Source organism: Antennarius striatus, chromosome 1, assembly GCF_040054535.1.
Source record: "Antennarius striatus isolate MH-2024 chromosome 1, ASM4005453v1, whole genome shotgun sequence".
NCBI classification, from domain to species: domain Eukaryota; kingdom Metazoa; phylum Chordata; class Actinopteri; order Lophiiformes; family Antennariidae; genus Antennarius; species Antennarius striatus.
Window position 1 is genome coordinate 29,936,439 of NC_090776.1, and position 26,772 is coordinate 29,963,210.

Sequence of the window (26,772 nt, forward strand, 5' to 3'; positions counted from 1 at the left end):
CAACTTAACATCATACAACACTCCATATTTTATTCAGAAATTGTTTATTCTTCACATCAATTTTATGCTCAACAGAAAATGTCTTTAATAACACCACCCAGTGCCCTGCAGTACTGGTTCAGTATATTCCAACTTGAATAAACAGTAAGTAAGAACACTGTCAATGTGCATATATAATAAAATAAAAAAGGATGTTTCAGTTGGCAACATTATTATTGATGTTCAGTAAAAACCTTGCACATTAACAACACAAAAGAACATTTAATATGTTTATTGCTCTTTTTTGTTGTTTTTTTGCCTCCGAAGTCTCTCATCAAACTCACCAAAAAAACAAACAAAAAAAGTAGATATAACCTAAAGTCTTAGCAAACATAATTTAAAAACTTAGTTATAACAAAAGGAAAGTTTCCATGGGTCATTCATTCATTTATGGGGGGAAAATATCAAGAATTACGGGTTGTACATGAGGTTGTGGTCATGTTTTATTTTAAACAATATATTCTAACCTTTTTCATTCCTGAACCAAAATGTAAATTATCCTAATGTTTCCTTTATACATAGTTTCATGAAAAAAATTTTTTTTAAAAACTGTTACATTTTTTATTCGGTTTGTTTTATACCTATTTCTAATCCTGTGTTTCTAACATCTAGCTTGAATTGTTTCACAATATGCAGCAGTACTTATCCTGATGGTCAGTGCTATCCATTCTTATTCAGTTTTCTCAGGGGGAACTACTTCCATCAGCAGCTGGAGATACATGGTGATAGGTCCTATAAAGAGATAAAAGGTCATATAAGATGATACATTACAAAATTTTCTTGTCCCAATAGGAGATTTATTACAAACATCACAGTTCCTAATAAACTATTTTATTCTTTTCCATCCCGTTGATAAAGTATTTCTGCTCTTTTTTCAGTACCAAGAAAAAAAAGTCATAAGGGGAATATTTCAAAATGAATGATTTCAGGCCATAAAGTAAGAAGGGAGAGTAAACTTACTCATGAGTCTGATTACCCACTTGACTTTTCGGTAGATGAGAAAGTAGTAGAAGATAAGTCCACTAAAGATGAAGATAGTGCAGTAGAGGTACTCCAAAGCTGGCTCATAAAAAATGGGAGCCACAACCAAGTAGCAGGACACCAGAACCATTAGGGCTGGTATGACAATTGGAACCTTCAAGCACAACACAAATACACCAAGTTCATGCTTTAGTATTTATCTGTAATTTTATCATGTGATCATAATGGCAACTGGACTGCTTGGTTTGGATGTCAAAATACTGTGAGAGAAACTTCTTAGTACACAAGCCTTACCTTGACTGGTCTACGGAACTCTTTCTTGGTGAATCTCATTACTATTAGAGACAGCGCTGCAAGTCCATAAAACGTCCATTGTGCAAAGCTGAAGTAGTTAATAAGTGTGTTGATGTCTGCTGGAATGATGTAACACATAGCCAAAAATCCCTAAAACAGACCAGTTAAAAAAAATTACTGTGTACCAACTGTGACAAAGCATCTCAATGGAGGTATTATTTCTCTCAACTTGAATCAAACATTTTAGGAGATTTAAGGTGTTATGTGAAGTTAGTAAATGACCTGGTTTAAAAATGTAAAATTAAAAAGAAATAAACTCACATTGAACATAAGAGCAGGGGATGGGGTGTAGCGTCTTGGGCTAATATATGATAAGATTTTCACCATGTGACCCTCCCTACCTGACACATACGCCAATCTATCAGAAATGAGAAATACAATTTCAATAAGTTTTGATAAATTCTCTTTTTCCGCTGTTTGTTCTACTTCTATCTCTTTTGTCTTTTCACCCTTGCAGCACATCTTAATTTTCACCTTCAATCTTTCGAACAGGAATTGAACCTTATTTCTCAGAAACAAATATGCACATTGGCCTTTTTGAATACACAGACAAAAATGTATTGTTTAGCTTCTGTGCTCATTACAAAATATGACAATTTTACCTGCCAGCAGTAAAACAGCTTCCATTGCCAGCGCCAAATGTGGAAAAGACAACAAATAAAGGAACAATCCAGGATAGAGGATGAAGGACTCTGTCTCCGAAAGTCTGCGAAGGCACAAAGAAATCCTTCAGAAAAGACAGTGATATAAATAAACAGAAAATGTACAAATGCTGCATTTTTATAGAATATTGATTGGTTCCTGCTTTACTTTTGTTACTAGATGTTACTTTTTTAATTTCAAACCACACTGACAAGTCATTACCATCTAATTCCATGTCGTCTTACCACAGCAACAGCTGGCGATGACAACATTTCAGTCATGGACATAACAGTGAAGTAAGCAGTGTTAACCATCACATAGCACACAGATACCAAAGGAATCCCAATGATGATGGCCAGTGGCAAGTTCCTAAAAATAAATAAATTGAAGATAAAGATAATGTTTGATTTGTTTAAAAATCTGTGATTAATCCCCTATTAAAAGGTCACTTGTGCTTTTCTGATGTTGTGCAAAGACCTTAAAAATGAAAGATGAGTATTATCTTACCTATGAGGGTTTTTGAGCTCCTCTGTTATAAAATTTAGTTGATTCCTGGGGAAACACAGAAATAGGATAAGAAGCTAAATTTGTTGTGTTTAAACCTATTTTAACCAATTATCTAGTCAGTCTTGGAACACACAGTAGGACCAATTAACTAGCAGTACCAACTCAGTGATAAGTGCAAACATTATTTATTGGTTCTCAATGTACATGTCAATGCAATGCGTCATGTTCAATTTCAAGACGTGTTTATAGGTTGGATGATTGTCAAGACTACAGGAGTTTAACTTATTCACAGATTGTCTGTGTTGTCTAATTCTCTAAACATAATACTGATTAAGTTTCAGAAAATATGATAATTTTGTTATACATCTTGAGTACTGCAGGCTTGAAGGCAAGGTGAACTGTAAAATTACCCTTACCATCCATCATAAGCCCACAGCCCATTGTAACATGCCAGTCCAATGCCTCCAATGGATAACGATGGACTATCAAATGCATTGGAGAAATGTTCTGTTTTTCCTGGATACAAACAAACCAAAAACACGAATAAACATAAATTGTTGTCATTTAACATTTTATAAGAGGACAGATATCTTTTCATGGGTTGTATTTTAAAGTTACTGAAAGAGTAAGTAGGCCTACCTTGGGCTAACATAACAATGCCACCTCCCATTATCACAGCAATGATGAGAAGTTTTGCTGCAGTAAAGAAGTTTTGCACATAGCTTGCCAGTTTGACACTGAAACAGTTGACTCCCACAATCAAAACTGAAAAGACAAAAGACGTGTCAAACTATCCAAAAAAAAGTGGGGTCCGAGAAAAATTCCCAACATACAAAGATCAGAGATAAAAGATGACATATTTTCCGAGACTAAAATCCAAAATGAATGATTGTATTTTGTTTTGTTTTGATGTTTATTTTTATTATTTTTTGGGAGGGTGGGGGTGGATTTGACTTTTTAGTACTTGTCACTTTCAGTAGTAAGCCAACTTATATTTTACCCCTATTGCATTATGCATTAGTGTCCTTTCCAAGAAGCATTCTTTGGCATGCAGATGGCTCTTTGTAGCATTGATGCTTGCTATCCGGAAATGTGAAATGTTGTGAAATAAATGTGAAATAATGTACATAAGTATAAAAAAGAATCTTAACATTTTAGATGAATTTTGAAATTATGAATGTTATGAAATGCATTTGGTATGACTTAGAATAATTTAACCCAACTGACTTCCAAAGTGTATGCACAAATAAATGCACATTTTTTCTCAGTTTTTCACTCATATTGAACTGAAGAATCACAGAATGTTCAATGTTTGCCTCACAAATTTGAGCTCTGACCCAACAAAGCTTGAACTCCTGCTCATCTGGGGGAAGTGCACCAATCCATTCAACCTCCTGAGGGGAACTAGTCTATCCACCCACCCTCCAACCCCAACTCCACACAAGTTATTCTAGAGTGATAACATCATACTCATGTATGAGTTGTCATGCTTGTAAGTGACAATTCACTCACACGAGTTCATATGTAACTTACCTATAGCTGTTGCTGCCAGACATTTGGTGACAACAAGAGGAGGAGTACAGCCAGGGTAGAAAGGAGAGGAAGCATATTTTGCGAAGCTCAATGTGATAATGGCTAAGCTTGAGGGTTTCAGTACCATGACAGTGGTCCAGGAGAACAGGTAGGCTACAATGGAGCCAAAAGCCTCCATGAAATATGAATATTCTCCTCCAGATTTAGTGATCATGGTGCCAAGTTCAGCGTAGCACAGTGCACCTGTGGGGCCATACATACACAAACAAATACAGATAGAAGATGAAAGATACTGTATGAACAAGAAAACAATAGATGCTTGAGTGACATAAAAATCAATGAAAGTTAGATTTAGTTGCTTCTGGTAATAAAGTCAAGGGAATTTCTGACAGGATTTCTGTGACAGATCATACAACAAATTTACAACTTTATAAAAAAAATAAAACAAAATAATCAGAAGGGCATAATCACAGTCACTCTGAAATTTATTGAGTCAACTGTTAGATATCTCATTAGGCTTTCTTTTGGATTTAACTGTCCTGAGATGATAAAAGATGTGGAGAAATGACCTTAAAACTATTATGAAATACTCACTATAAAGTTTTATGGTCATCTACAAAAACATATCGATTGAACTTATCTGTGTCAGGAGGAAAAGTGCTGTTTGCCTGTATCAGCGCAAATCAAACTTTTATGCCGTTGAGAAACATTAACATTTACCACCTTACACAATATAAAAGACAATGTATACAGTCCACACTGCAGCACACACATACACACACACACACACGCACACACACACACACACGCACACACACACACACACATTGTAATAGAATCTTTGTAGGTAATTGACAAGTGAGATTATCAGCGACAAGTACTCTGACCCCACCAGGACAACTGACAATGTACAGCTGAAGCCATGTTTCCTTGTCAAGTGTAAATGTGGTTCAGTCAACATCTATAACTAGAAAATGATCGACTGGTTGAGTCAATTAGCATAAATATTGGGTGGGAACAGTCTTAACATTAAATGATGAGACTGTTACTGTAAATTTCTGATGATCGGTGTCACGAGTGTCACATATTTGTTTAGATGTCATTCTTACCCAGTGTGGCTAAAACACCACAGGCTGCCCAGATGACAAGACAGGGCCCAACCGCCCCAGTGTACAGCAGAACAGATGAAGGGGAAATGAAGATTCCGGACCCAATCATTGTCCCCACAATCAGACAGACACCACTGAACAGACCAACCTGAGGACACAAAAAACAAGACGACAAAAGTTGTAGTTTTGAAAAAAAAAATCTTCATCCAGAAATGACTGACAGGAAACTTTACTTGTTTTATGCCGTCATGATTATAGGGTTTAAAGCATCCTAGGATTCAGGGTGTGATAGAGTACAGACCTACATTCACATTAAAAAAAATGTAGTGGCAATAAAATGTATGGAAACCTTTTCGAATGTCATGGTTTTCTGAATTCATTGGTCTTATAAAAAATCTGAATTTAATCCAAGTGAAGGATATTGACACATATATGGTGCCCTAATATAATAACATTAAAAAGTTTCTGATTTATCATGTCTTTATTGAGAACAACTATAAAATCTTTGGCGGATGTGGAAAAAGTGAAACTTTCAATTAAAGTCATGAAAGAAGCGGAGTGGGATCAGGTGGTCGCATACATGGAATCATTTTATTAAAGATAGTTCTGAGTTGTGGGGTAGACATTGTTTGACTGATAGAAAAAAAGATATGATCGGAAAAAATATGAGACAAGTAATGCCTTGACAAAAAGGGCATCAAGAATCGTTCATTTACATGATATTCTTCAGGATAAGTTGAGAATATCTGCACATCTGTTGAAACTCCGCGGCAGTTGGGTAATACAAGAGAAAGAACCTTGAACACAAGAGCCAGAAGAATAAGCTAAAATTCCTCAGGGACAAAGCGCCAGTCTGATCCACAGCTACAGGATGTGCTAGGTAGAGGTTATGGATGCCAAAGGGGATCAACTATTTTTACAATTACTTTCAATGTTGAACAATGTGATCAATGAAAATGTGAAAGAATCTATTTTTTTAGAACAAATTAATGCAGAAAACCATGACATTCCAAAAGATTCACATACATTTTCTTGTCATTGTACTGTTGTATTGTTCCATGTTGCCAACTGGAAGTTTCAATATTGTTCATGCTAGAGCAATAAGCCTCAAAAAGCCCCTTGTCTACAAAACCTTTGTTATTATTCTATGTGCATTATACACCAGGTGATGGATTCAATCACTTTGTAAGCATTTTTCTAATTATTGTTTTAGTGATGTTTAATAGATCACAAGTATTTTTTTACAAGCAGTTGTGGTTCCTGCAGGCTCAAGCACACAAGTGGTACTTTCTTTGTATTTAAACGTTTTTTGTGTGTGTTTTTTTTAGTATGTCCTAATAATCCTGTTTTATCCAGAGGAATCCCTTTTAACTTTTTATTTGAGTATTTTGGGAGCTTAAGGTGTCTGGACATCAATTCTGACTGGAGTTAATATGTAGACAGTCGTTGTGGCACTGCCTGGTACTCAAGTCTGGCCTAAATGAATTTTTTAGGTACAAATACCTAATGGGTCTTTTCTCAGGAAAACTCACTTCCCTTTGAAGTACGGTGGCCTTGACATTCTGTCTGCCTTTACTCTGGCAGACCATGCTGTATGTGGTGGAGCCGTTTGGAGAGTCATTCGTCCTCCTGATGGTGTCCGAATCCATTTCCATCTACTGGTACACCAACACATTTTTTACAACAGGAACGTGACTGTTGTCAATCATCACCCAAATTAAGCTTTATGTACATAATCCTATCAACAGTGCAATTTTTGCTAAAATCACAACCAAATATATTGACATGGATAATCCTGTGATTTTATTGATTGTATTAAAATTATCCAGAGTGATGGTACAAATTTTAAGTTTCACTGTGTCAGGTGTTTCTTTAAGCTTTTTTTCACTCACTTTTTTGGTCACACAAATGTAAAGCTAAAACTAATGATTTATCTTTTCCACACATTCCACTCATGTAATATATCAAATGACTTCACTTGTACTTTTACATCTACATTTCATCTCAGCTCTGTTCTTTCTCAATGTCAACTGTCAAACTTCATTTACAGATGAGAGCCAAAGAAATCTTAGTAGATTAATTCACAAACTTCTAATACACAACATTTCATGGGGTGATGTTGTACAACAGTCCTTTTCACTATATACATTTGTAAACAGCAAATACATTGCAATCAATAATGATGTAAATAAATGTTTTTTTACACTTACATTTGATAAAAAAAACTTCAATGACGCTCTGTGAACCTTGAAAAAAGCTCTCTTTTGAGAACTGTTCCAGTGATATAGATCCACAAATTACGCTGAGCCAAGTTTAATGAAGCAGAACAGGAATGTCTGATCCAAATGCAGAAGTTGGCTCCCTGTTACTGAGCACACTGCAGTGGGAGGTTCTCAGATATTCTCAGACAGGAAGCAGAGAGCTTTAACTAACCTTTCACGTTGTGAGTTAATAAAATGCACTGATAAGAGCTCAGTAGAGAGGTGTCTTGTTTGTCAGCTCGGAAAATGAGATTATCCCTTTTGTGAACTACAGTGCATTATTGTGAATTAGTGGATATATACATTATAGATTATTTTATAGTGTTTATAGTACAAGTAATAAATAGATATAGATAGGTAAGTAGGTGGAGAGAGAGAGAGAGAGAGAGAGAGAGAGAGAGAGAGACATGCAAACGACTGCAAACCATCAGATTCATTGACTGACAGTAGATAATTTTATCACTTTGTCTGTGCTCATATTTGCCTTTTGTAAGAGGTCACATATGTCTTACATTGTGAAATATTTCACCTTAATTTTGAAATTAGTTTTATTACAATTTCAAGGAAGTTTCGGTTTTAACTACAAAGGCTAAAAACCTCCCTTCTGTTGACCCTGACTATGCTCACAATGCCTCTTTGATCAGGAAACGTGACACTCCTACCTGTGTGTGCCTGTTTACATTCCCTCTCTGCTCTGCCCCTCTTCCTCAAAAGTTTTTCTCATACAAGTTGCCCATCCAACTTTGTCCATTTACTGCACTAACCTTTGTTTCAGCATGTCATACTCTGCAAAAGTATGAACAATGGCTTCAGGTTACAATGGAGCCAAATGCTGTCTTAACATGTTTTGTTGAGTGTGTCTGTGTGTGTGTATCTATCGATTGGTTGATTGATTCCCCATGGGCATGCTGGTATGCTTCCCTGGCACAAATATGCCACAGCAGCTCAATATTTTTGACAGTGAGTATTTGAGTATTGCAGTATTTTCTTGTCATTCTATGTATTGAGAATGTCATGAACTAATGGCATTTGCAGAAAATCCCTTACCTCTCACCCCCTGTGGTATAGGTGGTCTGTGATGCCCCAAAAGCTGTTGAAAAATAGCTGAAAGATGTTAATGTAATTTAATAAAACATTTTATTCACTCCTCTTCACAAGTGTATCAGCAAGGATCAGGACAGAAGACAGGCAGATAGTAACCAACAATTGATGGATGAGGTTTGTGGTCGTGGACAGAAGACCATTTTTTTGGAATGTGGACAGAACATATGTGGACAGGTATTTGCAAACAGGTAGGGCCAGAACCAGGAAGGCAATCAATCAGTAGTGGAAAGTTTTACATAAGTACAACAAACACCATATAAATAGAGGGTTAATGTTGCTCTCTCACAGGGGTGAGTGGGTTACATACAGTATATGTGTATGTATGTGAAGCCAGTGGCTTTCGCAAATAACGCCTCCAACTTTAGAGTACCCAGTATCCTCCCTTTTACCTTATGCATGGACATGATGCATTGGTTCCAGCTGATGTGCATGTGCTTCCATGGATTCTGAACGATCGGGATGCTGGATCACCAGCAGAGTGTTTATCATCTGTGGCCAGAACGACCCGAGCAAGTTTTCAACATGAGTAGCCTCAACTCAGAGAACAAGTCCAGACTGTCCATGATTAAGCCCTCCAGTCTGCCTCCTCCACAACAGGCTGTTCCTATTATTCTTCCTACCCTCCCTCTGTTGTCCACAGGAAATCAAATAGGATTTGTTAGCAGTCCCAACAAACATCCCCTGTCACTGATTGCCACCACCTATTGTCAGAGTTCTCAGCATCTCAAGCATTCTAACTCAAACAGTAGAACATAAGCACAGTTCACATTTCCATGTGATCTTAGAAGCTTCAGTGTCAATCTTGGATTAAGAGCAATTAGATATTCCAAATGTAAACTGCGAACAAGTTACTGAATTTAACAGCATGACTGGTGGTGACTGTTGAGATGTCTTGCATCATGTTAAAAGCACCACATAATAACTAAACAATTACTTACTGTTACGGTCGCACAAGGAACCAGGCGCGAGAGTTCAAAAGTCAAAATCCAAATCCTTTAATCAGTCCAAATTCAAATGCCAGGAAAAACTCAGAGTATACAATACCAGTGGGATATCCAAAAATAGTCGAACAGGCAAGAGGTCAAAACCAAAACAAGAACAGACAAGGCAAGGCTAAACTCGGGGTCGTACAGAAGGTGGTCAGGTAAAACAGTAAACAATTGGCATACACGATACTCTGCTACAAGGGATTACTGAAAAAAATTGACAGCACTGAACAGAAAAGACACGCCTTAAATAGGCAGGCCAGGGTGTTAAATTGGCCTCAGGTGAAACAAATGACAAACTAATTAACTATGGGGAGAACTAAACACGGATTGGCCAAACCAGGTGCAACAAATCACTAAATGTGGCAGAACAGAAAAGTATAAGAACTGAACCCATAAAATAACATACAAAAGCAAGACAGACACAGACCATCACAGTAACCCCCCCCCCCTCCCAAGGAAACGCCTCCCGAGCAACGGGTGATCCCTGTAAAACTCTCTGATCAGAGACCTGTCCAAAACGAAACGAGAAGGAACCCAGCTTTGGCCTGCCGTTGCTCTCAAAAGAGACTGACGGGCTACCGTCCAGGTACGTCGGCAGCGTCTGATGAAGGCCTCGGCCGACGGCACCTCAACTGCCTCCTCCTGGCTAGGGAATAGCAGAGGCTGATACCCCAAACAACATTCAAAAGGGGACAAGTTAGAAGCCGTGGATCTGTGACTATTAATGGCGTACTCTGCCCAGGGTAACTGCTGGCTCCAAGACGATGGGTTCCTAGCACAGAGACACCTAAGAACTGTCTCAATGCACTGGTTTGCCCGCTCAGTCTGGCCGCTGGATTGGGGGTGGTAACCGGAGGAGAGACCAACAGAGGTACCTAGAGAGTTGCAAAACTTAGCTGTAAACTGAGGACCACGATCCGAAACAATGTCAACAGGGATTCCATGTAAACAAACAACATGTTGTATGAGCAGTGAGGCGGTTTCTTGTGCAGGAGGGAGTTTGGTCAATGGAACAAAATGGACGCCTTTGGAGAACCTGTCCACTATGGTAAATATGGTGTCATTATGATTGGATGGAGGTAGACCAGTAATAAAATCTAGGAAAATGTGGGACCATGGGCAATGAGGAGTGGGTAGTGGTTGGAGCAGACCAGAGGGGTGCTGATGAGAGTCTTTACCTTGGGCACAGACTGAGCAGGCAGACACAAAATCACGAACATCCTTCTTCAGGTCAGGCCACCAAAACCTTCTAATAATGAACTTAAAGGTACGGTAAACCCCTGGATGACATGACAGTCATGACACATGACCCCACTCCAGATTCTTTTTACGCATGGAAATAGGCACAAACAAACAATTTACAGGACAGTTGCTAGGAGCACCCCCATCCCCTTGGGTCGCTTTCACCTGATCCTCAGTTCATAGACACAGCGCTGGCGAAGACTTCGGGCCTTAGGATGGTGTCCTCTGAAGGGGGAGGTCCATCCTGATCGTACCTTCGGGACAAGGCATCCGGCTTGACGTTCTTATCCCCTGGACGATAAGTGAGATGAAAGTTAAAGCGAGCAAAAAACATAGCCCACCTGGCTTGACGAGGACTTAGTCTCTTGGCTGTTTGAAGGTATTCCAGGTTCTTATGGTCGGTCCAGACCAGGAATGGATGTTCAGCGCCCTCTAGCCAATGCTGCCACTCCTCCAAGGCCAACTTGACTGCCAGCAGTTCCCAGCTGCCAATATCATAATTCCGTTCCACTGGGCTGAGGCGGCGAGAGAAGAAGGCGCATGGGTGAACCTTATTGTCTGAACGTGCTCTCTGAGAGAGAACTGCCCCTACCCCCACATCCGAAGCATCGACCTCGACAATCAATTGGACCTCCGGGGCTGAGTGGATGAGAATGGGAGCAGTAGCAAGACGTCTTTTCAGTTCCTGAAACGCCTCATCCGCCTCATATGTCCGACAAAACCAGGTCTTGGTGGACGTGAGGGCAGTTATAGGAGCAGCCACCGAGCTATAGTTCCTTATAAAACTCTGTAAAAGTTAGCAAAACCCAAGACACGCTGGAGTGACTTATGATCAGCGGGTGGAGGCCACTCTGAAACCGCATTAACCTTGGCAGAGTCCATGCTAATGCATCCGGTTGCAATGTTGAACCCCAGGAAGGAGGTGGATGAGACGTGAAACTCACACTTTTCAGCCTTGACGAACAGCCTGTTCTCCAGCAGTCTTTTTAACACCTGTCTTACATGTTCAATATGTTCCTCTGTGGACTTCGAAAAGATCAAAATGTCGTCCAGATAAACAAACACAAAGTGGTTTAACATGTCTTGAAGCACATCATTAATAAGAGCTCGAAAAGTTGCAGGTGCATTAGACAACCCGAAAGGCATCACCAGATACTCCCAATGCCCTGTTGGTGTGTTGAATGCAGTCTTCCACTCATCCCCCTCCCTTATACGCACCAGATGGTAAGCGTTACGTAGGTCCGGTTCTTGATGGTGATGTCATTCAAACCACGGTAATCAATGCAGAGTCTGAGGGAACCGTCCTTCTTACCCACAAAGAAGAACCCAGCCCCAGCAGGTGACGATGAGGGTCTGATGATCCCAGCAGCCAGCGACTCATCCAGGTACCTCTCCATGGCCAGGTGCTCTGGACGGGAGAGAGAGTACAGGTGACCCCTAGGAGGCACTGTCCCAGGTTTCAGGTCAATACAACAGTCATAAGGTCTGTGAGGAGGTGAACAGGTCGCTCAAGACTCACTAAAGACCAGTGTCAGGTCCTGGTAAACCTTAGGAACCTGATCCAGACAAGGAATCTCCTGCCCCTGAGGAGCAAGAACATGATTATTAGCATGCACAAGACAAGATTCAAGACAAAACAGGCTCAAGCCCTTAATCTCATGTTTTCCCCAGTCCATCTGAGGGTTGTGTTTGTTCAGCCAGGGATGGCCCAGCACCACGGGAGAGTGTGGCGACTCAATTACATTGAATTTGATCCTCTCCTGATGATTTCCTGAAGTGTTCAGCTTAAGCAGAGTGGTTGTGTGGATGATACAGTCAATTCTCTGACCGTTAAGGGAGTTTACCACCAGTGGACGCGCTATCCCCTCCAGGGGAATTCCCCACCTGATGGCTGCCCCCAAATCCATGAAGTTGGCCTCTGCGCCAGAATCCACCAGGGCCGAGGATTTCTTGTCTCCCCCACTCCACTCCAAAGTGACAGACAGGCACGTTCTGTTCTTGGAGGAGGTCTCGACAGGAAGTACACCCACTAGTGCTCCTCTCCTCACTAGTGAGCGCTGCCTTTTACTGGGCACCCGGCAACGCAGTGTCAATGCTTTCCGCAGTAAAAGCAGGCACGTACCCTTAATCTCCTCTCTTTCTCCTCCCTGGTGAGACGGCCCCGGTCCAACTGCATGGGTTGCCCCTCTGAAGGAGAACGTGTTCGGTCACCTTGATCTGGGGAGGTCTGTCCTGTCAATGTTCGAGGAGTAAAATGACCCAGAAAACTGCTTGAGCTGGTTAAGTGTTTTCTCTCCTCAAAACGCGAATCCACCCGAATAGCCAGCTCAATGAGTTTTTCAATATTGTCTGGCAAGTCACGGGTCAACAGTTCATCCTTAATCCCCTCTGACAGGCCGTCAAGAAAAAAAATCTAATAATGCTCTCTTCTTCCAACCACTGTTGGTGGCCAGGGTTTGAAACTTGATTGCATAGTCAGACACAGATCGGTTACCTTGCCTTAGACGAAATAATCCCCTTCCCGCCCCATGACCGTGCCGAGACCGGTCGACGACCCTCTTCATCTCCTCCTCCAACAGGGCTGACGTTTGGGTACACGGCAACCCAGCCTCCCACGCTGCAGTCGCCCACTGCTTGGCCTTGCCAGTCAGCTGCGTGATGATATAAGCGACACGGGACTGTTCCGTGGGAAAAGTTCTGGGCTGGAGACTGAAGATTAACTTGCACTGGGTCAAAAAAGCACGACAGGTTCCGGGTTCACCGTCGTACTTCTCGGGAGGAGGAAGGCGGGGTTCCGGCGGAGCTGCCGAGGCAGGCGACAGGGAAGATGCAGTGAGCTGGCTAGCTCCCACAGTGGAAGTCAGATCGGTCATCTGGTGGGTGATAATATGCAGTTGCTGCATTACAGCTAGCAGCAGTTGTTGTTGCTGCTCCAGAGTGGTCTTCTGTTGCTCCACCAAAGCCAGGAGCTGTGGGTCTCTCGCTGGTTCCATTTTGGTCCCAGCGTACTGTTACGGTTGCACAAGGAACCAGGCGTGAGAGTTCAAAAGTCAAAATCCAAATCCTTTAATCAGTCCAAATACAAATGCCAGGAAAAACTCAGAGCATACAATACCAGTGGGATATTAAAAAATCATCGTCGAACAGGCAAGAGGTCAAAACCGAAACAAGAACAGACAAGGCGTGGCTAAACACGATACTCTGCCACAAGGGATTACTGAAAAACGCTGTGACAGCACTTAACAGAAAAGACACGCCTTAAATGGGCAGGCCAGGGTGTTAAATTGGCCTCAGGTAAAACAAATGACAAACTAATTAACTATGCGGAGAACTAAACACGGATTGGCTAAACTCCAAACGAAACAATCAGGAAAAACAAACCAGGTGCAACAAACCACTAAATGTGGCAGAAGTATAAGAACTGAACCCATAAAATAACATACAAAAGCAAGACAGAGACAGACCATATCACTTTCTTTGTTTTGTGATATTGGTGTTTACACTTTCGTCGGCCGCCAAATGACAAATTTGTTCATTCCCCCTGGAAAACAAACCGCATTGTTAAATAATTAAGAATAGTGACTTTTGCCTGGAGTCTGCTGAGATAGGCTCCAGCGACACCTCTGTCCCGCAAAGCAGGAAAGCAGCTGAAGATAAGATGATTACAGTTGTTTTGTCTTCAAGAAAATGGATGGATGGATGGATGGTGAAACTTAACTGCTCATTTCAACTTCAAAAAAGAAGTAAGTGTTTGCATGACAAGAATGTATTTATTTTTCACGCCATGCATTGATTAAAGTACCATGTGCATTTCATTGAGGCAAAAGGTAACTGGCCACACAACAACCGGCTGCGGTTCTCTTTATAGCTCCAACATAACCTGCCAGAGTTTATATGATTCCAGCTATGATTAGGTGTAGGTGCATTTTATGCCACTAGAGGGACACAAAGACCAGCTACTATACATCTTGTGGGTGTGAGTTCAGTGCCCGCAACCTGTAATAAAGCTAGACCAATATTGTTCTTTGAGAGTGTTATAAAAAAATATATCAATAATGCCTTTGCAATACAACAAGTGCATAAAGTGACATTTAATCGGTCTTTGTAGGACCTGGTGGAATCTCTAGAAATATTGTGTCTTCATGGGGATTCCTGGTGTTGACATAGAGAGTGTAAAACCAACTCTGTGTACAGGATGATCTTCTGCATTTGATAAGTATATCCTGTGTGTTTGTGACTCCCTGAAATAATTAAAACTGAGCGTGTAGCACCTCATGATTGGGTCTCTCAGGTCAGTCTGGCCCTAAATGAGGGCCAGACCAGGAAGGCAATCTTAATGGACTGAGCTACCATGCCAATGTGCAATTATTTACAATTACACATGGTACAATGTCATGAAAGGTATTCTCTGCGTTTGACGCATCTCTGAGGAGCAGTTGGCAGGCCAATGCCTGGGAAGTGAATAGAATGAATATCTTGCTCACAGACACAGTGGGACATAGAGTGGGGGGAACTGGGGCAAACTTTTACCACCTAAGCTACAGTCATATCCTCTTACCTGAGTTGCCCATGACTTAGGGTGACTAAAATACAGAAATCATCACAGGTCAAATAATAGCAACAATAAACTTTGCTATGTTTAATTAGCGGCTTTGATTGAAAAGAAGGCTGTAATTTTCTGATCTGAGTTCATCAGAACACGCTTGTTTCAAATCAAACAGCAGCTTCTTCAGAACTACGTCCAACAAATGGAAAAAATGTTAATGCCTTTCCAGTGGAAACAGCACACAAAGTGAGATTTCGTCTGACTTTGTATGATCTTGTGGCGATCCCCATTTCAGTTCTTAAATAACTGACCATTGTATACTTTGTCAGAGACATGAGCATGTTTGCACATGACCAAAGAAATTACTCAGAAATTGAGTTTGTCCATCTTTTTTAAGAAGCTTTTATTGTCACATACAATGATACATGGTACAATCATACAGACTACAATTACATAAAATTATATAGTGCACAATATCATGAACAAGCAGCTGTAGTTCACCTGCTTGTCAATGTTGTCTATTCTCATTCAGTTTTCTCAGGAGGAACAACTTCCATCAGGAGCTGCAGATGCATGGTGATAGGTCCTATACAAGGGTGAAAGGTCACCACATTGTCATTACATTACAAAATTTTACTATGCCCAGTTGTGGAAAAAATAATTCTACTTTCCATTCAATATCAATGAAAAGAGTTAAACAGCAGTATATGAATAACAATTAAAGGTAATGAATTAAGAAGTGACAATAAACATACTCATGAGTCTGAGTGCCCACTCGACTTTACCAAAGATGAGAAAGTAGTAGAAGATTAGTCCACTAAAGATGAAGATAAAGCAGTAGAGGTACTCCAAGGCTGGCTCATACAATATGGGAGCCAAAACCAAGTAGCAGGACACCAGAACCATTAGGGCTGGTATGATGATTGGAACCTGCAAGCACCACACAAAGTCCATGGTTCAGTATTCATCTGTGCTTTTATTCTGTGGTCATAATGGAACTGGATTTGTTACAAGCAGGTTAAGGTTTGTGAGGAGGGATGGTAGGATTATCCCCTCTTCTGGTTTTTGCATGTGTTTCTCTACTGAATGAATTTCATCTGGGGGGGGGGGTTCTAAGCTTAGCTTTAAGTCTCTGAGGTAATCCACTGCATTTTCGTGAATGATGCATCAGCCACTCCTTGTAATCAAAAGTTCGACACACCACTTTAAACTTGATTACTCTCTTTTATATTTCCATTAAGTTTCTCACTTAACTCGACCAATCAAATAGCAAAACATTGAAAGTTCAGCAGTCAAAAAACTGTTAATGTTTCTGAGCAACAGCTTAACCAGGCCAACATTGGTTCACACTTATATATGAGCTCCAATCATTTCCGGGGGACCCAATACCCTACAGGAGGACAACCCTATCAATAATCTATAGAAATATAAAATAGCAGGCAGGCTGTGTCAGTGCTTTCCTACAGGAAGCCTATGGTCAAATATGAATGATAAACTGGTCAGAATTTTTCTTGCTCATTTTTCTCATGATAACCCCCACCACCACCACCACCACCATCCCTTTTTTGGGGGACAAATCTCACCCTGCTTACAAGTAGTGTCTTTATTGCAGGTGTATTACCAAGAAAACAAAATTGTGGTCTGCAGCAAGTTGGGCGCTTTATATTAACTGTCCCTGTACCCAATAACCAAGTCAAAGAGCATCACTCCACATTAAACAGATGTCAGAACACTGGAAGAAAAAAAGACTTTCTTAAAAACTGAAACTCTTCAGTTTACAAGACCTACCTTGACTGGTCTATGGATCTCTTTCTTGGTGAAGCGCATGACTATGAGGCCCAGTGATGTAAGACCACTGAACATCCAATGGGCACAGCTGAAGTAGTTAATGAGTGTGTTGATGTCTGCTGGCATAATGTAACATACAGACAAAATTCCCTAAAACAGACCAGACAGTTAAAGATTATGTCCACCTGTGACAAAACATCACAGTGGATACATTATTTCTCTGAACGTGCATCTAATGTTGAAATATCAAGAATGTTTTCAGGAGGTTAATTTTTTTAATATGAACTCAGTACACAGCAAATAATGTGATTCAGAAAATGAAAAGAAATGAAATTGAAAATTATACATCTGAGAATTCATTAAAATTCAAAACTCACATTTAACAAAATAGCAGGGGATGGGGTGTAGCGTCTTGGGCTAATATAGGATAAGATTTGCACCATGTGACCCTCTCTACCTGACACGTGGGCCAATCTGTCAGAGATAAAATATACAAATACTTTTTTTTTTGGTGAATACTCTTCCTCTCTTTGCTCTTTTTATCCATCTTATTTATCACCTTCAAACTTTCAAAATGAGAGCATTGCTCTCTCAGCAACAAACATTTATATTTGCATTTTTAACACAAAAAAAAAAGTATTGTTTTACTTCTATGCTCATTACAAGATGTGGCAATTTTACCTGGCAGCAGTAAAACAGCTTCCATTGGCAGCGCCAAATGTGGAGAAGACAACAAATAATGGAACAATCCAGGACAGAGGGTAAAGGACTCTGTCTCCAAAAGTCTGAGGAGGCACAAACAAATCCAAACAAGAGACAATGGAGAAAAAGAATGCTAGAGTGTTACTGATCTTTCTTTAGAATAAATAGAAAATGTACAAATACTGCATATTATTGAATATTGACTGGCTCCTGTTTTGCCTTTGTCATAACTTGAAGTTAACCTTCACTTTTTAAACAACTGACAGGTCATTACCTACACATTACAAAATTCCCTGTCTTCTCTGTGTCTTCTTACCACAGCTACAGCCGGAGAACTCAGCACTTCAGTCACGGTCATAACAGTGAAGTAAGAAACGTTTACCATCACATAGCACACAGATACCAGGGGGATTGCAATGAGGATGGCCAACGGCAAGTTCCTGAGGATAAATAACGGGAAAACGAGATGTTCAATATGCAAGAATGTATACAGAAGAAATTTAGGGGAAAATCATACATTCTTACACTAAGTTTTCTCATACATAAGTTTTTCTCTTGTTTTAAGTATCTCTTAAAAATTAGAGATAAATCTTGGTGTCTTACCTGTATGGATTTTTGAGCTCCTCTGTGATAAAATTCAGTTGATCCCTGAGAGAATATGTCAAAAGGAGAAAAACTGACTTAAAACTATCTTAAACCTTCAAATACAATCTTTAATCACAAATGGTTGCAATGTAAGGAACCTTAATTCTTTATTGCTCTACTGTGCTGAGCATCCCAATTAAATCATGTAAGAACAGATAAAAGTTTTTCAGCATTACCTACAAAGGGATAATATTAACCCTTCAGCTTCAGTGGCTTTGATGTAAATGACATAGTATTTTGTTGCTGTATTCCTCATTTGTCTATTTTCCTCAAATTAACCTATTGATTCAAAGTTCTACAGCTTGACACTGGTCTGAATTATGATGACACAACCACACTACAAAAAATTGAAACGCCATCAGTGACCTGAGGCCTCCTTCCCATTTCCAAAAAAGTGATATTGCAAAGGAGCCTGTTTCCCTCCACATTTGCCGTAATCATGAAACAGGAATTCACAAGAAGAAACGAGGTTACTAGGTTTAATGTTTAAATTTTGTTTGATGTTTAAATTTCAAAAATTTTGTACAATATTAGAATTTCATACAAAAACCGTGTTCTATACAGTCTGATAATCACTGATAGTCTGATGATCACTGATTTTCATGACAGTGGGCCACAGCTGATGGCGCAAGGTTTCCCCTCTGATATCCTTGAATTTCTATGACTTAACTGTTTAACAAAAGCAAGCCCCTCAACAGATGAACAGTGCAGCTGCACTAATTTAATTGTGACCACTTCAGTTACTAGTTAACTCCTTTAACCATTGAAGAGGACACTTTCGTGCAGGGGGACTTGGTACCACTCACTGGGATTTGCTATGGTGCTGTTTCTCTGCAATCAAGCATCACTTCATCCAGTAAAATAATAATTAATTAATAAAGTATTGGGTAATAATATTTTTTTATACCAGTTGGGTATAATTTTATTGTTTACCAAAAATGCATGCAAACTGCAATTCTTCGGAGAGGAGCATATCAATTTAAATATTTGTTTACAGCCTGGATGATTGTGTACTACTGTAAAGATGACAGCAACCATTTAAAAAAATATGACAAAAAGTCACCTTTATACATGTTGCATACTGCATTTTTAAAAACAAACAACCGAAGAATAACTTACCATCCTGCATAAGACCACAGCCCATTGTAACATGCTAGTCCAATGGCTCCAGCAGACAATGATGTGCTGTCAAATGCCTTGGAGAAATTTTCTGTTTTCCCTAGAAAAAAAGTATATCAGAGGACAAAAACGTGACACAGGGTTGTATATTGAAGTTAATGATGGTGCAAATTGCCCAACCTTGTGCTAACATGACGATGCCACCTCCCACTATCACAGCAATGATAAAAAGTTTGGCCGCAGTGAAGAAGTTCTGAACATAGCTTGCCAGTTTGACACTGTAACAGTTGACTCCGGTGATCACAACTGATGAAACAACGAAAATAAAAATTATGAATATCATATGCAATGAAGTCATATCAGTATAATGCTCAAACTGATCCGAGGTACTCACATAACTGTGTTTAAACTTTCAGCAATTTTGTTAGTATGTATTTCCCTTTTTTCTCATGGTTTTCACTCTTGTTTTTCATAATTTAACTGTTATTTTTCTGCGGTAAGCATGGAGCTACTTTCTCAGTCTCAGCTGAACATGGCTCGTGGCTCATTGTGGATGACATTTGTTTATTCTGATCGTGTCACTAATTATTTTTTCTTGGGTTCCACTAATTCCCGTACCAGCTGCTTTCATTACGTGCCTGCTGAGCTACCATCCGCATCACCAGCTTCGCACCTGGATTCCAACCATTTGGACCATCCTGGCTCTGCTGCTTCATTCTGCTAAACCTGCCCAGCTTTTTCAGTAAATTCTCTATTTGCATCTACCTTCTGTGTGCTGCATTTGGGTTCACTACTTGCCTCACAACTTAACATTCTCCTTCTTTCTAACCATAAAAACACAAGAGGGGCATCTCACAGATGTAACATGTAACAAGGATAAGATCACACACATTTGAGGATGACATTTGAGGTAAATTTATAACAGACGGATTTCTGGTGAAACTTACCCATAGCTGTTGCTGCCAGACATTTGGTGACAAGAAGAGGAGGAGTGCAGCCAGGGTAGAAAGGAGTGGACGCATATTTTGCAAAGCTCAATGTGATAATAGCTAAGCCTGAAGGATTCAGTACCATGACAGTGGTCCAAGAAAAAAGGAAGGCTACAATGGAGCCAAAAGCCTCCATTAAATATGAATACTTTCCTCCAGATTTAGTGATCATGGTGCCAAGCTCAACAAGGCAGAGTGCATCTGTGGAACATTACATAACACAAAGAAACAGAGTGACAAACATATAAACTTGTATTTCCTTGTGTCACGCAAAGATCTACTGGAATTATGAGATCACTCAACAAAAACACATCATGTTTTTCATTTTGTGTGAAAAAGAAATTAATGTAATTAAAACAATATATAATCACAAATATTAGAAATGTAAATGAGTCAACTATTAGATATCACACTATATATACAGTATATGTGTGTGTATATATACTGTATATATATAAATATACAGTGTATATATATATATACTGTATATATATAAATACACACACACACACACATATAGTGTGTGTGTGTGTGTGTGTGTGTGTGTGTGTGTGTGTGTGTGTGTGTGTGTGTGTGTGTGTGTGTGTGTGTGTGTGTGTGTGTGTGTGTGTGTGTGTGTGTGTGTGTGTGTGTGTGTGTGTGTGTGTGTGTGTGTGTGTATATAGTGTATGTATATACTAAGATGTCAAATAGTTTTCAAAAATCTCGTCAGGGCCAACTGAATGTTATCTGATAATTTAGGGGACGGGAATCTTACAAGCCAATGGCTTCTACCCGTCAACCCCTTTTTTTTTCTTTTCAGATGTTGCTGATGATGTTTCAACACTGATGAAAGTGAAATATGTTGTAATAACAGGTCTAGAAAGAAGAAAAATGAACTGAATAAATTAAATAAATAAATCTTCAGTGGTCCCACCGAACCTTTCCCACAATCAGGTCTTTGTCTCCTTGATGACTAACTACACATGGGTTTGGCCACAAAGGAAAGTGGGCAAAAGCTTTGTCATTGTTTTTACTCATCAGCTGCCTCTGGACTCCCACAGGCCAACATGACCTTTAAGACGTATTCAACTAATCAGCATTGATCACCTCTTGTGCCCACCAGCAAGTTTGGGGATTATTGCCACGAGTAGTACCGGTTGTAACCACAGCTTCACCCAGCCACCTTGGCATTGGCAACACAAGACATGGACCATTCAGATTCTTGTGTTTTGCTGCTACTCAATCAACACTGCACTGGACCCCTGTGCCTACTCCTCTGGGTGGTGGGACCAAGAAACAACACAATTTCTTGAACGATTATCAGAATTTTGGTTGTAAATGTTACATGATTGTGAAGTGTTCTGCAAATTACTGAAACTGTCTAATCCTAGAGACAGAAATCAACTTGAATTAAAACTTGTTTGATGCTGATCAGTTACATGCTTTGGCTTGGGTCCCACTCTTACCCAGGGTGACTAAAATGCCACAGCCAGCCCAGATGACGAGACAGGGTCCAACCGCCCCAGTGTACAGCAGAACGGATGAGGGGGAAATGAAGATTCCAGACCCAATCATTGTCCCCACAATCAGACAGACACCACTAAACAGACCAACCTGAGAGCACGGAGGACAAAAACAAGAAGAAAGCAAGAAAATCAGAGTGTTGAATAAACTCCTTTGCCAAAAAATAGCTGACAAGAAACTTTCCTTGTATGTCTTATGCTGTTATGTATAAAAGTTTTAAAGCATCCTGGGATTTGAGTTGTCATATAGTGAAAGTCAACCAGTCAATCTGATTCTATTAAGATATTAATACCAAATACCTAATGTGGAAACTCACATTCCGGTGAAGTACGGTGGCCTTGACATTCTGCTTGCCTTTAGTTTGGCAGTCGATGCTTGTTGAGCAATTCTGAGCTTTGTTCATCCTCTTGATGATGTCTTCATCCATTTCCATCTGATAGTACACCAACGCAACAGTTTTCACAACAGTTACATGTATGTTCACAGACATCCAAATAACACTCATCTTCCCCCCATTAGTAGAATTTATGCTAATGTAACCCTGTTAAAATTTATTCATTTCAATTAATAATTTCTTGAATTAAATAATAAGTTAGATAATCAATATCAGTTAATAACTATATAATATTTAAGGGTAAAAAGGTTAAAATATTAATGAATATAAATATGATATTTAAAGTTAAAAACATTTTGTGAAGAGAAATGTTATGTTCATGTGTTAACTACTCTGCTTATGTGAAATGTGTTGATGTTTTAAATATGTATTTGTTTATGTTTGAGTTTTGGGCAACGACCGCATTACATCCTGGGTCAAAGGGCACAGGGGCGAGCGAGACGCGCGACCAGGTGTGTGTGATCAGTGTGTGATTGGTATGTGTTTAGTGTGTCAGTAGTGGTTAGTTGGTGTGTGGGGAGTGACTAGTGGGAGGTTTTGTTTGTGAAAGTTATTTGATGCATGAGTTCAACCCGAACTCTCGAAAGAAGACAAACATGGACAAGTTTTATAAGCGTGAGTGGATTACTTTACGCCGAAACTGAAACCAGTGAACGTAGCTGCTAGCTCAGCAACAGATGCGGACACATCTGTGTGCAAGCTAGAAACTAGCCACCTTGAGCAGCAAAGTCTGTGTAGAAGGACCACACCTGTCACCATCGCCTTCACCACACCTGCCACCATCGCTTCCCTTACATCGGCCACCATCGTTCCGTCTGCTTCTGTCTGGGACCCTGTGCCTCTGAGAAACCCAACTCTAAAGGAAGGTACCTCTTTCTCTTTTTCATTATCTTTTACCTGAAAGTTGAAGCAGCCCTTTGTTTCAGGCTACACCGCACACAAGCGACGTTCGGGCCTGCAACGGTTGCATTATTAAAGTTGAACTTGATCTGCCTTTAATGCTGTTTTATTATATTGGGCCCTTATTTTGTTAATGTGATTATATATTGCCTATTGAGCTGTGCTTTTTGTTGTTTGATATTGAAGTACAGTATATGATTTTCTACCTTAAGTAAATATTCTTATTTCTATAAAACAGTTGTGTTTCTTGATCGAGGTATCTATTTACGTTTAAATCAAATAATTACGTTAAAGTTAAGATTAAAGGTTAAAATTAAGCGAAGCCTAACAAATATACTATAGAAACCCATATTAAATAAAGAACACAGGTTAGCCACCTCTCGCTAATAGAGAAACCACACTAGAGAGGCGCTACACTAACATCAAAAATTCCGAATTGAAATCTCCACCAAACACATTTATATTTCTGATTCTTTTATTTTACTGATAGTATTTCAGTGAAATGATCCGGAGCGATGGCGGATATTTTGGGTTACTGCGTACTCTGCTTCTTTAAGCTTTCACTTGGAGCCACAAATCCATCCTCATCAAGGGAGGATGTCGAGCGGGTCAGCTAAAGGCAGAGTTCATTTTAGAAAATAGTGCATCCCTGGGATGTGCGGCAACAAAAATGTGGGCATCCCAACATGACATTTATGCATCCCAAAAGTAATATATATGGTACAAACCGTATACGCAATGATTGAGTTTTGCCAATAGTACAATATAAAAACTAAACAAACTGATAACTTTAACGATTTTACTAATAACGACGTCATAAAAAGGAAAAACAAGAAAAATGTTACAGCATGGTGGTCATTCTTAAAAAAAAAAGTTTAAGAAATAAAGTTGTAATAGTTTTTTTCCCTTTCAATTTTCACTCAGCAGGTAAGAAATTGAATGAATGAATGAAAGAATCAAGCGGATGAGTCTCGTGACGAAAAACATGCGAGATCAAAACACAATGGCGATTTCCGGGTTCAAAATTTAAGTTGAGAAATAGATCAATTGTGAATATTTTTGTTGAGTGGAAGTGCTTTTTTCCCAACATGATATTGCGAAAAAAGGTAACATTGAGTTTTTTATTGTAATATTTAAAGGAAGGACGCAAGCAAACGAGAACACTGTAAAGGCATGATTTATTCTTGGGAAACAATTACATCTAGGCTCCTGAGAAACTACTAAACTTCTTTACTGTGGTTCAGAGTAGAGTAGGACTTTATTGACCCCTTAAGGAGCTTCCATCAGGGAAATGAACTTCTCCGTCGAAACTCCACACAGTTCAGGGAGGATATTTGCTTTTCTGTGAAAGGATCACTATGAAATGAAAACAACTTGATGTGTAAAGTTTGTAAATGTAGCCACAGCAAATTGTGGGCCACCTTCTTATAAAAGAATCGGTTTGTTTAAAGGCCATGAGCAGATTCAATTTTTGGTTACATAAGTGGAAAACTAGAACTACATTTGTTTGTTCATTCTTTCATTGTCTACTGCTTCATCCACTGCGGCAGGTCGCGAGGACCTGGATCCTGTCCTAGCTGACTGAGGGCGTGAGGCAGGATAAACTCATTGTAGAGCTACAATGATTTATAATTTCCACATATTCCTCTGAGATTAACAGTTGCATGAATGTTCATAATCGTTGTCCAGGTTACATTTACAAAAATCCTTTTACCAGCCGTACAATTTCTGCTAACATCAAAGATTTCCAAGTGTAATCACCACCAAACATTTACTTTGTTAATTCTGTGATTTTATTGATTATATTATTGAATGATCCAGGAATTCCAAGAAGTTTTGAACTTCAAAGTGGTGTTTAACGCTTTTCACTGCAGCCACTGCAAATTGAATTTAAATTAGGTTAGTTTATTGGAACGCTAAAACTGTAATGATTTATATTTTCCCCACATTCCACTCACGTTAACATGTAATGGATCAAATGAATTCACTTGTACTTTCAAGCCTGCGTTCACCTCATTTCTGTTGTTCTCAAAGAAAACTGCAAACACATGTGATATATCAACCTTCATTTACAAACGAGAGTCAAAGACATTTTACAGGTTTAATTTACAAGATTCTAACACACCACTGTTCATATGACGATGTTTAATTGTGTTGAGCAAGAATCTTGTCACTAAATACTGTTGGACAGAGGGTACTCATGACAATATTTTTTTTTTAAAAATTCACTTACATATGATGAAAACTTCAATGAAGGTCTATGAACCTTGAATGTAGTTCTCTTCTGTGAACAGTTAGTGATTTGAACCCACAGATGACGCTGAGCCAGGTTTAATGAAGCAGAGCAGGAATGTCTGATGCAAATGCAGACCTTGGCTCATACTCACTAAGCACACTTCAGTGGGAGGTTCTAAGATATTCTCAAAGTAAAGACAGGAAGCAGGGTCCTTCTATTTCCTTTTATTTCAGATCATTGACATTGAATCTAATTGTCAAGGTATCCTCAGATGACATTTCTAGAGCTCATGTACTTGTTAAAACATGAGACATTTGACATCAAAATTTCAATGTTTTTGTTTCACACTTTCATCACTTTCAAGGAAACCAGCAAAAGTCCGAACATTTGTAGAGCAATGGACGCGATTGTTTCCATCAGTTAAAGTACGTTAAAACCGATGGAGAAAACCACATGTAATGTGAGGTATATAGACGGTCAATGGTATGCACAAATCTGCCACTTTAGGAAAAGCTAGAAAAATGAGCAATTCTAGTGGATAAAGTGACGTGTCTGGGCGTCACCAGTGATGACGGGTAAAAAAAAATGGAGTGGGATGCACAATTTTTTTTGAAGCACATACCAGGGATGCACTATTTCTTGAGGTACAATGAACTCTGTGATAGACTCTCCCTAAGGCAGGAGCTGACCAACTTAAATACAAGATCACGGCCAACGAACATTTAGGACTCTTCTGCAAATGTTGTTAAAGAGTCGATCGCTGTATCCTCAACAACTTTATAAAATGGCTGAAGTTTGTAAAATGCTGAACATCTTGCAGTGCCGAAATTTTGTTCATGCCACAAATTGTCTCATCATTGAAGATACACCTCTCAACCAAGATCAAAGAACCTATGACGTTTTTGCTCAGAGAAAACCCCTAAGAAATGCATAAATGCTTGATGGATTATCCCCTTGAAGGAAAAGGAGGTTTTTGGCAAAATTATAAACAAGATTTGAGTGGAATAAGGTTTTTTTTGTGCAAAGACAGATCTGGAATTGGTGCCGATCGGCTGCCCCCCCTGGAAGCAATTAATGATGTTAATCATAACATTTCTGTTTGGTGGTGTGCTTCGTAATTTTTTAATGAAAAAGTGAGGCGTGGCTTGAAAGAAGTTAAGAAACACTGAGTTAGTCCTCAGTGTCC

General features: G+C 39.5%; 2 protein-coding genes across 5 annotated transcripts; both read right to left on the minus strand.

Moving 5' to 3' along the window:
• Positions 1-110: 110 nt before the first annotated feature.
• LOC137595999 (b(0,+)-type amino acid transporter 1-like) lies at positions 111-7,477 on the minus strand. 2 transcript variants are annotated; one of them, XM_068316394.1, is made up of 13 exons: positions 7,376-7,477; positions 6,698-6,823; positions 5,166-5,313; positions 4,057-4,299; positions 3,163-3,288; positions 2,940-3,039; positions 2,524-2,568; positions 2,262-2,385; positions 1,977-2,080; positions 1,636-1,732; positions 1,315-1,464; positions 1,000-1,174; positions 111-771 (listed from the first exon to the last, which is right to left on the minus strand). In XM_068316394.1, exons 2-13 carry the CDS (start codon positions 6,818-6,820, stop codon positions 710-712), a joined length of 1,497 nt encoding a protein of 498 aa, XP_068172495.1. In that variant the 5' UTR covers positions 6,821-6,823; positions 7,376-7,477; the 3' UTR covers positions 111-709. The 2 variants fall into 2 exon arrangements, with proteins under 2 accessions (XP_068172495.1, XP_068172504.1); XM_068316403.1 differs by lacking the exon at positions 7,376-7,477 and having other exon boundaries at positions 6,669-6,741.
• An 8,249-nt stretch (positions 7,478-15,726) lies between these two features.
• LOC137597909 (b(0,+)-type amino acid transporter 1-like) lies at positions 15,727-25,723 on the minus strand. Of its 3 annotated transcripts, XM_068318374.1 has the most exons (14): positions 25,584-25,723; positions 25,309-25,388; positions 22,373-22,489; positions 21,999-22,146; positions 20,509-20,751; positions 19,742-19,867; positions 19,562-19,661; positions 18,401-18,445; positions 18,114-18,237; positions 17,777-17,880; positions 17,473-17,569; positions 17,096-17,245; positions 16,063-16,237; positions 15,727-15,893 (listed from the first exon to the last, which is right to left on the minus strand). In XM_068318374.1, exons 3-14 carry the CDS (start codon positions 22,487-22,489, stop codon positions 15,832-15,834), a joined length of 1,491 nt encoding a protein of 496 aa, XP_068174475.1. In that variant the 5' UTR covers positions 25,309-25,388; positions 25,584-25,723; the 3' UTR covers positions 15,727-15,831. The 3 variants fall into 3 exon arrangements, with proteins under 3 accessions (XP_068174475.1, XP_068174474.1, XP_068174477.1); XM_068318373.1 differs by lacking the exon at positions 25,309-25,388; XM_068318376.1 differs by lacking the exons at positions 17,096-17,245; positions 25,309-25,388.
• Positions 25,724-26,772: the final 1,049 nt, after the last annotated feature.

Bases quoted from the DNA above. Each gene is read 5' to 3' on its own strand.
- LOC137595999 (XM_068316394.1), bottom strand. From the start codon at position 6,820: ATGGAAATGGATTCGGACACCATCAGGAGGACGAATGACTCTCCAAAC. The intron at 2,386-2,523 runs GTAAGATAATAC...ATTTATTTTTAG, and splicing joins GAGCTCAAAAACCCTCATAG to GAACTTGCCACTGGCCATCA. The intron at 772-999 runs GTAAGTTTACTC...ATCTCTTTATAG, and splicing joins GTGGGTAATCAGACTCATGA to GACCTATCACCATGTATCTC.
- LOC137597909 (XM_068318373.1), bottom strand. From the start codon at position 22,489: ATGGAAATGGATGAAGACATCATCAAGAGGATGAACAAAGCTCAGAAT. The intron at 18,238-18,400 runs GTAAGACACCAA...ATTTATCCTCAG, and splicing joins GAGCTCAAAAATCCATACAG to GAACTTGCCGTTGGCCATCC. The intron at 15,894-16,062 runs GTATGTTTATTG...ACCCTTGTATAG, and splicing joins GTGGGCACTCAGACTCATGA to GACCTATCACCATGCATCTG.